Raw genomic sequence first — 18,032 nt, 5'->3', positions numbered from 1 at the left:
ACAATGTAATAAACACAAGAACTCACCAACACCACTAAGCACATTCAATGAACTGCAAGGGGCTGCTCGTTTCCTTAACCTCCATAGAACTGCCCCTTGACAGCAATGGACAGGTGTTCACAAAATACATGGAATATAGTAACAACGGCATAGATACATAGAAATAAAATTATACACAAAACTAATAAAAAACATGGAATGCAAATTAATAACAAAAGTAACAACATGAACATAGACAACACACTCAGACATTTACCAAAAAGACATAAACTAGGAATTTGAATCCCAGTCAGTGGGGGAACCCTGGCTGAAACATAACAGACACAACTTCTTCAATTTCTTGTTATTCATTTCAGGCTGTGCTTATGATACTGTAAAATGCCCAGGAGGGGAAATGAGAACAGTTAGTAGAGGTCATCACAACTATGACTTTGACTGTTATAATCCACCATGGACTACTTTAGCCAGGAATACTGCTAACTGGAGTTTCCTCTTGTCTGTTGCCATCTGCCTATTTGTCCATTATATTAGTGTGACTTTACATTGGCAAGACTTGTAATCCCTGCAATTCATATTCATTTACTTTCCATTTAATTGAATAAGTTAATAATGAATGCAGATAGATAGATAGTATCTTGTATAGTATCTTACAGTATATTCTGAACGTTCCTAGCCTGTACTTACAATAACAGCTGGATAGCTGAATTATCAGTTTTGTTCCTACTGCATTTTTTCATTTTTCTGTTATTTTTATATACCATAGAGCACTCCCCATCTTCTCTCCATAGCCTCCAGTGGACCCTTATGATTTTGACACTTTTACATGTCTTGACTGAATTAGTTTAATTCAATATTAAAAATATTTTTAGAGTGTAGGCCCTGAATCCCCACAGAAATAACACCTGACATAAGCTGACAGAAATCAAAGTCTGTTGAGGAATTTTAATTCCTCATATGGCAGGATGAACTAGCCATTCTAATATATTCTCTCTTTCAATGCCATTACTGAATTGATGTATAAACATGTTCTGTACCTATTAACGGGTTTAATTAACAAGACTCCGTGCCTAATTAAGCAACTGGTTGGAGTTACATTGGTTGGAGTTTGAGGCCCTCACTTAGTTGGTCTTCTGTTGGCTCACTCACCTCACATTTCATTTCTGTTTGGGTGCCATTTAAGGAAAAAAATTAAACAATTCAGAGGAGCGATGAAGAAATTAAGGGGAAGAAATCTTAAAAAATAAGTCACTTAACATTAATTCAAAAGAAGTTCATTAGCAGCAAAAACAGTGCATTAATTAAGAAAAGGGTTAGAATGAAAACCTGCAGCCACTGGGGCCCTCCAGGATCAGGGTTGGGGACCCCTAGTCTAAAAGATGATAGATAGATAGATAGATAGATAGATAGATAGATAGATAGATAGATAGATAGATAGATAGATAGTATCTAACAGTATATTCTGAATGTCCCTAGCCTTTACTCACAATAACAGCTGGAAAGCTGAATTATCAGTTTTGTTCCTACTGCATTATTTCATTTTTCTGTTATTTTTATATATCATAGAGCACTCCCCATCTTCTCTCCACAGCCTCCGGTGGACCCTTATGATTTTGACACTTTTACATGTCTTGACTGCAACGATTAGTTTAATTCAATATTAAAACTATTTTTAGAGTGTAGGCCCTGAATCCCCACAGAAATAACACCTGACATAAGCTGACAGAAATCAAAGTCTGTTTGGGAATTTTAATTCCTTACATGGCAGGATGAACTAGCCATTCTAATACACTATCTCTTTCAATGACATTACTGAATTGATGTATAAACATGTTCTGTACCTATAACTGGCCACCGTGGCCTCCCCAGAGGTAACATCAGTGTCTCCAGTTAACATTTTAAAAGTAGTCGTCTTTCCGGCACCATTCACACCCAAAAGGCCAAAGCACTATAAGGAAACAAGAATTCATTATTAGAACAGTTCACATTAAGAGTGAGTTTTCGGTAACAGGGACAAAGGTGCGTACCTCTCCTGGAGGAACTCCAATGCAAATTCTGTCCACAGCTGGTCTGAATCTACCCATGTAAGTCTAGAATGAAACAAGGGCCAATTTACTGCTTCAGCATTTGGTTGACCATTTTGAACTACAGACTCTTACTGGATGAGTGATTTCCTCAGGACAGAAACACAAGGATTATTAACCCAGACAAAGTAGGTAATACCACCTTGTCAGAAACCAGGTTAAAATCAAGGTGTTAAAATTTAGGCTGAGAGCCTTGGGAGTTTAACTGGGCTGCCAAAACAGAACCTTGCTGTGACTTTTTCAGTTGAATATAGACTTAATTAAGCAAAAAATGTTTTATGACATTAATGTACTTCACAAGCAATATACATCATTTTTAATTGAAATAACCAATGATTTTTTTCTTTTTCTGAACATCTGTATTCCAGATGTAAGGTCATGGAGAGATGAAGCCTATCTCACCAGCATCAGGCCCAAGGTAATAATGAAGGCAGGATAGGACAGCAGTGTAAAATTTACTAAAGTATCTATTTTTACATAACATAAGACATGAGCCAGGAGATGTAACTGTCTAATAAAGATTAGTAACTGCCAAAGTTTTTTGTGATAAACGTTCTAAGTGACAGATGAAGTCTGATACTCCTACAGCATCGTCCAACAGTATTTTCTGAAGCATGTCTTACTTTCACATGTGTGAAATGTAATCACATTTTCAACCACTGCCCATTATCTACTCATTAACTCTTTTTACCTTTGAAAGGTCCTTAATATACAGAATATCGGTTTTACTGCCACCTTTGACAATCCTTTCTCTCTCTTTTGCTACATCTTCATCTTCATCAGTGAATGAGCATTTCTTGCTCTCTGACACCCTGGAAGAAACAACACGTGGAGAACATCAATGGTCTGAACAAGGAGAGCTGATATGTTAACAAAGCTAAAACTTCAAGAAAAACATTTTTTGCTAGGATTATTATTATATGTTTCGGTCATGGTTGAAACTGTGGATTTACTGGATGGTCTACAAATCAGTCATATGACCTCTATATTGTGAAAAAATAAAATTGCAAGTTCAAATGTCCAAAATGAGGTTCCACCTATAGGGCTGCTGGATTCACTGTTCATGACAAAGTGAGGAGCTCAACAGTAAAGGAGGACCTTGAAATAGAATCTCTGCTTCTCTGGATCAAGATGAGTCAGATGATGTGAATGGGCACATGTAGGTAGGATGCACATTGTGTGATTACCCCAGGAAGTACAGGGAGCACCATGCGCAGCCAATTTAGACTCATCAGTTGGGTTACAAGGAATATGTTGGTCAAAGTCACCTAGAAAAAATCTACATTGCTATGAGGAGAAGATACAAATGTCATACGGTAATGAGGTAAAGTCATGTAGCAGCACTAACCACCATGGCCAGCAGATTATCTATCTATATTCTATCCATGTGTAATCAAAATAAATACATACATTCTCAGAGCCACTTAATTTAGTTCAGTTTGTAGGGGGCAAAGCCTCTCCCAGCAGCACTGAGTACAATGTGAAAATCGATCATACAATTGTAGGGTACAATCTTGCAAACACCAACACTATCAGTCAGATAGGACTAGTTTAGGATCTCCAGTTATTTAAATACACTGGACATTGAGGTTGTAAGACAAAAGCCATAGCACCTCCAACAAAAGCCATACAAATATATAGTACATGAAGAAGTTACAGATGCCACACAGGTAGCGACCAGACATGCTGGATTCATGAGAAAACTGTGCTAACCAAGGTGCCACTATGCTGCTTCTAATAAAGCTGTTGCGAAATAAGAAAGTCAATACAGTATTCACAAATATTAGTTTATTCCTTACCTTATCCTAACAGACTTAATTATTCCATTCTAGTTAATTTTTTCCATTGGGACAAATAAAGTTCAATTCATTGTAAACAGTAACAGGGGCCATCAAGCCCAAAACACCAGACACTAAAACACCTAACACTGCCCCTTGTTCAAATAAAGGATTTTATTTATAAAACACAGTACTTTCACAAATGAACAAGATCCTCTTCCACAACCACAGATAATGTATCATTCTCTTCCCTCCTTGCACTCCACAGCCTGCCTTCTCTGACTCACCCAGATGAGGTTGAACAGGTTCTTCTATGCCTAACCTGAGAGTACTTCTGGTGCCAGCATGTTGTATTCAGGTAGCACTTCTGGGTCAGGCAGAACCTTCTTAAAACAAGGACTACTCCTTTCTGCAGCACACCCAGCAGAGCTACCCACTGGAACTACAAATACCAATTCCCCTGGCGGTGTGCACCTGTGAAATCCACTTAAGGGTTGCTGCCATCTAGCATACTGGGGAAGACAATCTCCTCTTGTTCATCCATTATAGTCTTCTGGTCAAGAAAGGCAAGAGCGACCAATCTGGCCAGGATCTCTGCCTACCTTTGTCCTCCAATATGAGCCTCCTGTTTGGGCAAAGAACCACCCTCACTCTTGGCAGGGATGCCAGTCCATTTACCTTGGCACAAAATACCATCTATCTAGTTTTGTACTTTTAATGGGGATGTGCAAATACAAGTGTTTTTACAAATGTACAATATTTGCACTGTATTCATTTTATTTATTTTATTTGGGGGGTGCTTAGACCACATTCTTCATCTCATAATCCAAAAGCTTGGTTTTCAGCTGATTTCTATAATGCCCTCAGGCTGGCACTTCTCCCATATGTTGACTGTAATTTAGCCATAACTCTCTATATACTTTGAAACTATTTGTTCTTCTTTGCTTTTTTCAGTTTTATTTAACTTCCCTCTCAGGCAGATACACTGCAATAGTGATGGCAGCTATTTATAGGCGCCAGAGTAGCTCTTTTGACTCCTAATGTGTTTTATTGATCTTTACAAATTAAAATCTGACCCAATTTCTCAAGCTAAATTGCAACTTTAATAACTAAAACCAATTATTTATAATGGAGAGCAAAGTAACAGAGTGGTTAGTGCTGCTGCCACACAAATCCAACATCCCGGCTTTGAATCCTGTACCTATTTGCTGTCTGATTTGAGTTTGCACATCCTTTCCATACCTGTGTCAGTTTTCATGCCACGTTCCAAAATATTAAGCAGGTTCATGAGCAATTTTATATTGTCCTTGTGTGCATAGGTATGTGAATGAGCTGTGCTATGCACTGAATGAAGCTCCCAGGATAGACTGTGGCACCGTGCCTCCATGACTTGATATAAGCAAGTTTGAAAATGTTATATACCTGAGATGTAGTTTCTGCCAGCACAATTAAACATCTAACAAATTCATTTGAAGATGAATGATTGGATCCTTCCCCATAGTAAACAAAACATTTAAGAAGTGTATGGAAAGATGGACCCCATGAGAACTCGACTTCCATCTCTAGAGAATCCAGGGTTTTCTGTGAAACAACATTTTATATCCTGCCTTCTGTTGAAACAGCTACACTGTAGCGAGGAGATTCCACTGAGAGTTTTGAAAAACAATTATTTAAAAATGGATTAATCAATTTAGTTTAAATTCATGCTGGGCGTTAAACACCCACTTCATTTCAGATTCTTTACTTAGAAGTTGGTGATTGTGTTCCTAGCTTTTAATGCAGTAATGTGCAACAGTTTGGCTTCAGGCCTAATTAGTCAAATGACTTAATAATTAATAAGATCTCTTGCCTCCTACGTGGTGCTACTTTCACTGCACCCGAATGTAACTAATTTGGGCACTGACACAAGTGTATCATTAAAATGGAAAACTCTGGCAGATAGGTGTGTTTTCTCTTACCAGGGCTTGAGGAAGAAGCGACGCTGGATGAGGATGTTCAGACCAAAATATACCAGGCCTTCGGTTGCCATGGCAACAAGATTCCGTCCAACAAAATCCCAGTTAAAAGGGTTTAACTGATGATCCTCTCCTTTTGAATAAAAACGTAATGGTAAAACAGATACACAAAACAGCATTTTTCCAACCTCTCTTCAACTCTGGATAGGAAGAATTGGTGGCCTTGTCTAAATAGTTAATGAAGCTAGGCTGACACTATTCTCTCCCGTAGGCCACATCACTTGTTCAGATACACCCAATTAGTTAGCAGGACTGAACAACAAATCTGTGGTTGATTTTAGAGGTCTCCATTCCGGCAGACATCCAACATAATTTTTTTCAGTACAGAACTAAACTTTAAGAGTAGTGAGTGGATGCGGGTGATTAGACTTTATTCCTGTGATCGGGAGAGGGGAGTCAGAGGGCAGATGAACCTCTGAGAAAATTCTTAAAGAATAAATAAACACCTCTGCCCCTGTATCTAGTAGTAGACAACAAAGAGATGAGGGAAAGCCATCAGATGATCATCCACAGGCCCCACCCCAGGCGAGGGTACAACAGAAAAGGAGGCCCCAGCACTACAAAAACATAGAGACGGCAGGTTTCCCCCTCTGCTTCAGGATGATAAAAGGAAGGTCCTCAATTATGGAAGTGAGATGTCAAAGAACTGAACATAAAAAGCAGTTCTGCTGTTTTAGAAGGGAGAACCAAAGACTAAACAATATTAATGTATTGGGAAGACAAGGCTGTAATACATGTTGGTCACCCCATGCCACTTCTGACAATTGTCATTCTTATTGGCACAGGAGACAGGAAGGTGGAAGAGCGTTTCGGCCAAATATCTTCTGGTCTGGCCACCTCACCGTTTAAGGTCCAACTCAGAAAGGGGCAATGTAAAGGAAAGTGTGGACAGATGGGTGTCCTGGCAGGGTTGGTTAATGGTATCTTTCACAGTCTTGTGCCCATTGGAATCAAAGGACAGAGGGAGACTGCCTCACAAAGCCGATACAATGGGTGACAGCATCCCTTATGTACCTGATTTTTTTTTTTTTAATAAAAGTGAAAAACATTCATAAAATTCTGTCACATCATAGCCAAGAAGACCCTAGGATATAATCATTGCCAAAAGTGCTTCAATTATTAAGTACAAAGAAAAGAGGACGAATATTTGTGCTATGATGTGGTTTCAGTGTTTTATTTTAAATAAATTTGCAAACCTTTCTAAAATCCCGTTTCACTTTGTCATTCTGGGGCAGTGAGTTTTGCTTGATGTGAGGAAAAAAATAATTTAAATGTTTTCGTAGAAGGCTACAACAAAGCAAAATGTGAAAAAAGCAAATGGGCCTGAATACTTTCTAAATCAATTGTAAGCTCATTGTCAAACTGTGGTCACACTTTTTCTTTGCATTGAATTCCCAGCTAACCTTCTTACATTGTCCTTTATGGTCTGTTATGGCTGCCACTTGCGCCCAACCCAGTTCTTTCACATTATTGTTGTATGCTTTATCCAACCTGCTTAGCCCCTTTCAGGCAAAAGCTAGATGTGATGACCCTGAAGTAGTTTAAGAAATCAGTCAGTCATTATCCAACCCACTATATCCTAACACAGGGTCACGGGGGTCTGCTGGTGCCAATCCCAGCCAACACAGGGCACAAGGCAGGAAACAAATCCTGGGCAGGGCACACACCCACCACAAACTAGGGACAATTTAGGATCACCAATGCACCTAACCTGCATGTCTTTAGACTGAGAGGAAACCCACACAGACACGGGGAGAACATGCAAACTCCATGCAGGGAGGACCCAGGAAGCGAACCCGGGTCTCCTAACTGCAAGGCAGCAGTGCTACCCACTGCGCCACCATGCCGCCCATAGGGTAACATGTACATCAATATATTGGAATCAATTTCTAAAACAAAGCAAATCTACATTTGGGTCATAAAATCCAGATTGTGAAAGGACCTTCTGCTTGTTCATTCCTGACTTTGATTTTAGGCTGTAGACAATTATTATTTTTACTGTTCTTTGGCATTCTTACCCTTTTTCTGGTCATTGACTTTGTTTCTACACTGTTCTGCTTTTTTGCTATATCTCTTATCATTAGAAAAAGCTGAAAAGTTTTTAGTGTTCATAAAATGCTTGTTTCTTTCTCTACAAGTTTTGTTTGTGTTCATAAAAGGTCCATGCATGTTCTCCTGTCTCCCAGTATAAAGAATGATGCCTGCCTCCTTGACTTTTTTTGCCTATCCTGTTGATGTCACTCACATCACCTCCTTCAACCTCCCAGGCATTATAACAGCAATAGGCTGAGGACTTCCTCTTATTCTGTAACCCAACCTGCTACATAATGTCATACAGTTAAAGCCTTATAAAACCTTATATCTTAACACAGGGACATGGGAGTCTGCTGGTGCCAATCCCAGCCAACACAGGGCACAAGGCAGGAAACAAATCCCAGGCAGGGTGCCAGCCCACCGCAGGGCACACACCCACAAACCCACCACACAATGGGGACAATTTAGGAACGCCAATGCACCTAATCTGCATGTCTTTAGACTGTGGGAGGAAACCAGAGCACCCGGAGGAAACTCACGCAGACACGGGGAGAACATGCAAACTCCACGCACGGAGGACCCGGGAAGCAAACTCAGGTCTCCTTAATGCAAGGCAGCAGTGCTACTACTGCGCCACCGTGCCACCCGTCATAGATGCAGATAATGTTACTTCTTTAATTCCCTGAAGTTTGCCTTATGATGTAGCTGTTGTTGTGCTCTTTATTAGGGACTTGCTCTATTTTTGTTTTACTTTAAATGGAGTATTTAATGATGTATAAAACTAAGTGCACGTGATGCAGAATTAGGATGCTCTTCTATAGAATACATTAATGCCTGAGTTGCTCTGAACATAGTTCTGAATAATTAAAGCAGCAAGTCAATGAAGAAAGAAGGAGCCAAATTAAGGTAAAAAAAAAGTGCTGTCACTGAAGCCATAATGCCAAACCTTCATCAGTCCATCTCTCCTGTCTGAACAGAAACCCTGGAATGAATGCAAGTAGATAACGTCCCTAAACATATTTAAGATATAATGGTTGCTATTTTCAAATGAAAGTATCTCAGATAAGTAGTTCTGTTATTCAATTAAAGAATGGTATGTATAATAAGAATGGTGTGGTAGTCTATTGGTTAGTGCTGCTTCATAAATACATTGTCCAGAGTGAAAATCACATGCCTGGTCATTATCTGTGTGGAGTCAGCACATTCTCTCCATGGCTACATGGGTTTTTCTCTGGATACTTGAAGATGTGCAGGGTGATTTGCTGGTGACCCTAAATTAGGCCTAGCATGCTGCGAAAGACTGGCACCCAGTACAGAGATACTGTCTTTACTACAGTTCTGCTGGAAAAAGCCCTGGCCTCTGTGACCCTGAACTGAAGCAGTTTTGACAAAGTTATGTTATGTTATGTTATGTTATGAATAAAAAGCCGCAATCAACTGGGCTTCTCAGGCCCCGTCTGCTTTGACCTACTTGCTGGTTGTTCTTTGAGAAAATGCTTCCATTTACACTTTCTCTATTGAGTACATGTCACTTTCTAGAGTTTTGTCAAATTAATGGGGCAAAATATTTTTCTAAGCATTGTGTCAGAAAAATCTTCTATCATTTTATAATAGGCTGTCATATTAAAGAAAGAATCCACATACTTGAAGTACAATTATAGTGTGAGTAGCTGTTGAAATCATCTCTCTGTGTGGCGCCTGCAACAGACCCAATTATCTGGGTACTTTAACCTGAACCTGAATGTTGGAAAGACTGCAACATGACTTACCAAACCTGGAGTAAACATCAGTCACTGCCTGGTTAATGGCCAAGTCCATCAAACCTCTGCCCAAGCAAAAATGTGGGAATATTATCAGCACCTTCTTCAAAATGGTGTTCAATTTCTGCAGAAACTAAAATAGAAAAAAAACAGTCAGACAGAATGTGTGAAAGAGCAGTCCAATAGTCTTTATTTCTGCTCTTTAAAAAAGTTTTAAAAAGAAATAATTACATTAAAAAGTATTAATGCTGCAGAAAATATATGTGTCACAGATTGTTGGGCTGGAAGAATATTCCTTCAGTTCATGTGGTTCCTACATGGTGCTGGGGAGGTTTGCACTCAGTAAATGGACTCTGACCGAGAAAATCAAACTGCAGACTGGAAATTGGTGCATATATACTGTAAATGAATCCTTCCATCTTTAAATCGACTTATGTAATGATCACAGAAGATCAAATAAGATCATGTCATGACAACAAGGGCACAAGGCTGGACAGGTAAAAACAGAGACAATTGATAGGCAAACAGGTGTAAATTACTAAGGGGGAGAGCATACACTGAATAAATGAAACCCGTGATTAAAACCAAATGCATAGCAGACAGAGAAGTAGGAAATTTCTATAGTAATGTCTTCTTGGATGCGTATCTCAGCTTCTACTACTGTAAAGCAACTATTAATTATCTCTCTGAATTATTTTAACCTGTTTTATGTCCCTAGTATGGCACTGAAACTGCCCTGGTTAAGTTCAACAATAACCTCATCCATGGAGCAGACTTTGGTTTACTCTCCATCCTCGCCCATCTTGATCTCAGCGTAGTCTTTGATGCTCAATCCCATCAGCTCATTATGGAATGATTGGCTAGAGCTGGAGGCTGTGGTACTGTGTATTGGTGGTTTTCTTCATATCTCAATGTCAGAGACATCAGAAGTTTACTATGGAGTACGACGAGGGTCAGTATTGGGGCCACTCCTCTTTATTATTTAGCTTCTTCCCCTTCATATCTTTTGTCACTACAATATTCATTTTCATTGTTATGCTGATGATATACAGCTTCACATGTTCACTGAACCTACTTCCATTCTTCCCCCATTACCCTTACTGCATGCCTCAATAACATTAATACATGGATGACAAATACGTTTCTTAAACTTGATTGCAGTACAGACAGTCCTTATTCAGTCTCTAACTGACACTGGCAGAGCCTTGCAGCTTCAATCCTTCGATTGCTGGTTGCTCTATACCAACTTCTACACAGGCCAAGAGCCTTAATGTTATTCTGGATAACACTGTTTCTTTAACTGCTCACATAAATAATGTTTCCAAAACTGCTTTACTCCATTTGTGAGACATCTGTAGACTACACCCTCTGTTAACACAACACAGTGCAGATATTCTAGTCAATGCCTTGAATACATCTCACATTGACCTCTGCAAAGCTGTTTTGTCTGGCATTCCCAATAAACCTGCACATCAACATCAGCTCATCCAGAACTCCACAGCACAAATTATTACATGCTCTAAGTTTACTGAACATGTTACATCTCTGCTCGTTCCACTTTATTGGCTTCCTGTGTCACATTGGACACACTTCATTTTGCAGTTAATATATAAGCATTTCATAATCTTTGCCCAAACTATCTTGCAGACTTTACATTTCTATTTATATTCCACCTCTGTCTCTATGATCTTCATTAGCAGGTTTACTTTCTGTTCCTGACTATAACCTCAGTACAATTGGTGTTAGGGACTTGGACTGGTCTTTCACCGTATCTAAAGTCTGGAACTCACTGCCTCCTCATTTTTGATCATTATTACATAATTCAAATCTACCCTATTGAGGTTACAATATTGTTTTCTTTCTTTCTTTCTTTCTTTCTTTTCTTTTCTTTAAGGCACTGTTTTATATTACTGTTGATTCTAAGCTTTGATTCTACCCCAATAATTACATAACAAGCAGACAGCCCAGAAGTCAGCACTCAGTGCTGTGACTGATGATAATGGAACTTGTGCCTCAAAAGTGCATTCCTAATAGGTTACACTAAAATCAGACCTCATCAATCCTGGTGATTTTTTCTTTTTGTTATTTTTGCACCTGTCAGTAAATGGGGCATCTGCATGGTGGTGCAATGGTCCCACTGCTAACTCACAGAAAAGAGCCTGGGTTTTGCTTTCCGGGTGTTCCCAATGTGGTGTTTTCTTCTTGACAATGCAGGTTTCCTCTGGATTCTCCAGTTTTCTCCAAAAACATACAGGACAGGTCAAATGTCAGTGCTAAATTGGCACTAGTGTGTACATGTGATGAACTGACATCCTGTCTGGGTGTTGTTCTTGCCTTGTGACCAGTAATTGCCGGGATAGGCTCTAGCTGCCCTCCCAACCTGCTGCAGTGTGCATGGGCTTACCAAGTGAAATTGATTCCAGGAAAGGTGAAAAAATGAACTTGGTAAACTGGTACATTTACTGGTAACTCTAACTCTATATGTCATTTTATTTCCTCAAAATTTGTTATTGAAAGGGGGCTACATATTAAATGTGAGGGTGTCTTAAATTGGAAGAAATATGGGATTAAGCACAAAGCATGGAAGTCCACAGAGGAGGTTGGGAGAATGTGCTGATTACACCACACCACCCAGATTGGGACCCAAGTGCAGCCGTACAACAGATGACACCTCAGGACCACACTGTAACAGTGTGAGGTTTTTTTTACAGTGGCTGGAGTGCCAGTCCTGCCACCAACCCCCAGCAAGTTGGAAGACCTTCTTGCCTGGCTGGATGCAGATTAACGTCATACCCAGGATGGAGAAATTGAAGGCTAAGGGCCTTGCTGAAGGGCCCAACAGAGCAGAGTCACTTCTGGTGTTTACGGGATTCGAACTTGGAACCTTTTGATAGCCAGCGTAAATCCCTAGCCTCAGAGCCACCATAGCAAGTGAATAAAAAGTTCATTTCCATGCTGGTAAAGGAAGGTAAGAGAGGCAACACTTAAATTATGCGGCTGAAAATAACAACCCCAAAATAAACTCATTCAGTTGTTCATTTGTTCAATTGCTAATTCCAATGCGAGGAATATTCTGTGTCACCACTGAATTAATAATATTATAATAAGGAATAATCGTTCTGATTTCTAAAACGGTTAATTCATTTATAGGGATGTGGGGAACTGGAGTCTATCCAGGACAGCACTGTGAGCAACAAAGGGAAAAATAAAATCTAAGATGATGTCAGTTTAGATTTATCAATCAGCCTAATAGGCATGAGAGGAGGGAAAAAACTAAAATGGAAACAGAATAACTGGGCTGGGATTTTAAGGTCTTTACAGATGTAAAACAATGTCTCTAACCATTGTGCCAATGTGGTGACTTTACCCTGTCTAAGGGTAAAGGCAGTAGCTTTTTTTCCCTAATATTCTTTATATTACCCACCCTATTATGTTCAAAGAGTTCCAGGATAAAAGTAGCAGCACTGCTGTTAATGCCAATGAAAAGGTTTATGCAAGAAAGAGCCACATATGCCGTGCTGGGTACACTGAACAGGTAGGAAGCAGGATACATCAAAGGTGTGACAGACCATCTGAAAAACAGAAAATAAAACATGAACACAGCATTCACATATACATTCATTTTCTAAGCCATATGTCCAAAGTAGGGTTGTCGACTGACTGTCAATCAAGAATCTGTCCTAGATATGACGTATGACATATGAAGATATGCTCATATTGGACCAATGCAGACAGAATATCCTAGAATTATGGGAAGGGAACCTTCGACATGGCCATTCAGTTCATCCCTTGGATGACTGCTGTGGCTGCAAGTTTTCATTGTAGTCAGAGACTAATCCTATGTAATAACTGGCAGTGTGACTTAGTGGTTAAAGCTTTGGACTTTAAACCCTGAGGCTGTGGGTTCAAATCCTGCTGCTTACACTTTGTGACCATGAGTAAGTCATCTCACCTGCCTGTGCTCCAATTGGAAAAAACAAAAGAAATGTAACTAATTGTATCTCAGAAGCTGTAAGCCACTTTAGATAAAGGTGCCAGCCAAATATGATAATATTAATGAACAGACTCCATTGTTAATATGTTCCTGTGAAGTTTGCATGTTTTCCTTGTGACTGTGTGAAACTCTCCTAGGGTTGCAATTTTCCCATATTCTGTAAAAATATATGTTAGCTTAATTGGTTTCTTTAAGACGGCTCTTTGTCAGTCCATAGCAGTCACAGAGACACCCAGGGTTCATTCCAACCTATGAAATTCCCACAGCCCTGAACTGGATTAAACAGGTCTGACAATTTTACATTAGCCTGACATCTTTTATTTGTATGCTTCTGTACTCAATTTTGAATGTAAAAGATAAAATCAACTTTGCTTAGCTGATCCAGGTCTATTTTACTAACTAACAGCTAGTATCTGATCTTTATTCTTTTTTTAAACTGTAGTTGATCTGATGATCTGTACACAGCCTCTGTACAAGGCTCTTATGCTTCTGGTGAGCTCTTCATTCAAAATAATTTCAAAAGTGAGTGTTAACAGGCACTCAGACAGAGAGAGAATGAAGATCCATCCATCCATCCATTATCCAACCCATTATATCCTAACTATAGGGTCACGAGGGTCTGCTGAAATTCTGTGAACTAAAACTATTGAACACACTTTTCTCTAAATATTGTTATGTTTGGGGCTAAATAAAGTTAATTGCAAGCTAGATAAATACCATCAGACTCAACCCAGACTTTGTCCACACTACTATATTTTCATTTTAAAAAGGTGTTTTTGAATCTCTGTCCACCCTAGCATTTTCAAATCGTTCATACAGGTATCTCCACCCACACAATAACAACGGAAAGCAAATTTGACAGAAGCATTCATCTAAACTGGGCTTGCAATCCTTGGCAGAAGAATGCCAGAAGGGCTGGTAATGTCACCAGCTATTGGATTTATCCCAAAATAGTAGTGAAAGGAAAAATTACATGCCTTTTTCACATGTATGCAGCATTTAAATAGTACAAAATGAATTTAGACACTAGCAGCTGAGCAACACAAATGCCATGGAAAGCTGCTCCTCTTTCTGTAGTTTCCACTACATTGGAGTATGTTTTTCTTTTATGAAAGTTGACCAATCAGGGAATGCAATATTGAAAAAAAAAAACCACAAGCGATTAGATTGCAATTAGAGTCTGCATTTTCAAAGGCTAAGTCATTACCCTTCCACACTGCAACACCAAGCTCCCATTATCAGAAGTACACAGCTCTGTCAAGCATTTTTAAAAGTCTTTGTTTTTAGAGGTTAAAAATACCAGAGGACTCTGGACAAAAGGTGAAAATGGAGGCTAATGTCAACATTTGAAAATGAAGACATAGTAGTGTTACTTCTGTTTGACATAAAAGACAGCCCCTGATTAATAGGCCAGCTACACTAAGAAACAGCACCTACAAACATAAAGAGAAATGCAGACTTCTCAAAAAGGGCAATCCAACCAAGATCTCAGCTGGAGCACTAGTTTTGGTAAAGGGGCAAAGGTATCTGCTGCACCATCATGCAGATGTATTAAAAATTAATTTTAGTTTCACATAACAGCTTTTGTAGTTTACTCTATTATCATTTAAATGTACTTTACAAAAAGAATCTATATTCTTTTTGTAATCTATATCTATCTATATATCTATTCTAATAAAAGGCAAAGCCCTCACTGACTCACTGACTTACTGACTCACTCATTTACTTACTCATCACTAATTCTCCAACTTCCCGTGTAGGTAGAAGGCTGAAATGTGGCAGGCTCATTCCTTACAGCTTACTTACAAAAGTTAAGCAGGTTTCATTTCGAAATTCTCCACGTGACGGTCATAACGGTCTACAACGTCTGCCATGTTGAACTTTCTTATTTATGGCCCCATCTTCACGAAATTTGGTAGGTGGCTTCCCTGCGCTAACCGAAACTGATGTACATACTTAATTCGGTGGTATGACGCCACTGTCAGCCGCCATATTGAACTTTCCAAAGTCACTAATACTCCAATTTCTTGTGTAAGTAAAAGGCTGACCCTATCTTCACGAAATTTCGTAGGCGGCTTCCCTGCGCTAACCGAAACCGATGTACGTACTTATTTCGGTGGTATGACGCCACTGTCGGCCACCATATTGAACTTTCCAATGTCACTAATTCTCCAACCTTCCGTGTAGGTAGAAGGCTGAAATTTGGTAGGGTCATTCCTTACAGCTTACTTACAACAGTTGAGCAGGTTTCATTTTGAAATTCTATGCGTAACAGTCATAACGGTTGACAACATCTGCCATGTTGAACTTTCTTATTTATGGCCCCATCTTCAATGTACAACCAATGTACGTACTTATTTCGGTGGTATGATGCCACTGTCGGCCACCATATTGAACTTTTCAACAGTCTTTGTTACTTATGGGCCCATCTTTAAGAAATTTGGTACATGGGTTCCCAACGCTAACTGAATCCTACTTACATACATATATATGTCCATAGACTGAAGCTTGGTCAACGTGTGAGGCGGCATTGGGTCACCCATCCCATTGTTGCCTGCCTGCCTATATAAGGCGGTCCATCGCTCTGGTCTCTACATTCCCTTCCTTGCTTCGCCACGGGATTCACGTCTCCCTGCTGATAACTACAGCCTTTTTATTTAATCCACGGCTTCTCCGCTGTTTTATTGTTTGTTTATTACGATTATAGTTATTGTGTAGGTATTTTAGACTTACTTTACATTGTTCAGGTACCCATTTCCTTTATCGTTCCAACTGTACCCCCATTAACATGTCTATCGAGGTGATCACCATCGATCAAAGAACTGTCACTTACCAAGTGGTTTCCATGCCCGGAGATGCTGCCTGCCTTTTCCATTCTCTGTGTTACATATTGCACGGCCATATCAGGCTCACTTTTGATATCCGGAGGAACATTGTGTCTTATGTATTGAATGACTGGGACAGGTTCAAGGTGTGGACTGATGACGGTACAGGAGATAATTATACTACACAGGAGCACTATAAGAGTGAAATGCTTAAGCCCTTCACCTATGGTTCTGCATGTGAGTTGATGGCTGCCGCTGAATTGTTTGGTTGTCGCTTTCAAGTGTACCGAAATGGCCAAATATTTTACACCTTTGGACAACCGCCAATGCCTCTTAAACATCTTAGATTCACAGGTGACGATTTGAGTAGTGGACACTTTGATGTTTATGAATGTTTAAACTCTCAAAAGCTGGATGCGAAGTTATTGATGAAACCGGTTGTATACTTACAACGCTTGGCAGAGGCCGAATGTCACTTCAACACAAGTCCTGCAAATACTGTCGTAATTGAAATAAACCATGAAACTCAAACCGATTGTGACAGCAGCAATCCAAGCTGTGACATTTGAAACAAGATTACTTTTCATATGGCCAACTGTATGTTGCATGCTCAAGAGTAAGCTCAGCGCACAGCTTGGTCATATTACAACCGGAGGGCCGAACTGACAATGCGGCATACAAAGAGGTCCTTAACAAATAATTATTGGTATATTTTCCCTCAGTTTAAAAAGGTTTAATTTTCTTCTTAATAAAAATTTTAAGGCAGTACTTACGCCATGAAGCTGGTATTTTGCTAGTATATATATATATATATATATATATACCTTCCCCAGGTCACGAAAGGACAGCTGCCATGGTCGCTATGGGGGTCACATGCTGGCGGAGGTTCATCAAGGGGCACCAGGAGCATATCCGGGGAAGCCTTCCAACAGTCGAGCAGCGGGAGTCGGGAGGAAGCGGACAAGGCTTCAGAGAGAGGAGAGGAGGTGGCCCGAAGAGGACCATTGAGTGGCCCAAAGAAAGGGTGTTTGGAGCTGGAGCACTGTGTGGTGTGCGGGACTGTAAATACTGTAAATAAACCATGTGTGGTGTACCTAAGAACGGTGTCTGTCTGTCTGTGGTCGGGATGGCTTTCACAATATATATGTTGTGATATATGGCCGACAATTCATCCCGGCCAATACCCCCAGGCTGTCAGTTGGAGCCCTCCCTGCAGCATGGAGGTGCCCCGAATGCCAGCAGGGAATTATGGACGTTGGAGTTTTATTTTACAGCCCTGCTGGATACCACGGGGGCCGCTAGAAGGCGCTGCAGGGAGGAGCAGCAACTATTTGCCCTATGCCTCGGAAGTATGTCTGAGTCACATGGACAAGAGGAATGACGTGCTTCTGGGTTAAAGAAAAAGGAGTTTTTGTCTGACCCAGAAGTGTTCCTAGTCACATGCACAGAGAGAGCAAAACACTTCCGGCTCAGGAACTATAAAGGATTATGGGAAATCCCCAGACGACGAGCTGAGCTGGATGGAGGGGTGGCAACGCATCTGGG

At 40.0% G+C, this 18,032-nt stretch overlaps 1 protein-coding gene across 1 annotated transcript in view; it reads right to left on the bottom strand.

Annotated features, from left to right (window-relative positions):
* abca4b (ATP-binding cassette, sub-family A (ABC1), member 4b) overlaps positions 1 to 18,032 on the bottom strand; it is a 327,352-nt gene that overhangs the window by 31,901 nt on the left and 277,419 nt on the right. Inside the window, exons 40-45 of the mRNA XM_039735801.1 lie at positions 13,093 to 13,240; positions 9,678 to 9,801; positions 5,818 to 5,947; positions 2,773 to 2,893; positions 2,025 to 2,087; positions 1,839 to 1,945 (exon numbers count right to left, since the gene is read on the bottom strand). Coding sequence (XP_039591735.1) covers positions 1,839 to 1,945; positions 2,025 to 2,087; positions 2,773 to 2,893; positions 5,818 to 5,947; positions 9,678 to 9,801; positions 13,093 to 13,240 — 693 coding nt within the window. The remainder of the gene's footprint in view (positions 1 to 1,838; positions 1,946 to 2,024; positions 2,088 to 2,772; positions 2,894 to 5,817; positions 5,948 to 9,677; positions 9,802 to 13,092; positions 13,241 to 18,032) is intronic.

The sequence above is a fragment of the Polypterus senegalus genome, chromosome 14 (assembly GCF_016835505.1).
Source record: "Polypterus senegalus isolate Bchr_013 chromosome 14, ASM1683550v1, whole genome shotgun sequence".
NCBI lineage: Eukaryota > Metazoa > Chordata > Cladistia > Polypteriformes > Polypteridae > Polypterus > Polypterus senegalus.
This window is presented reverse-complemented; position numbering and strand designations above follow the sequence as displayed.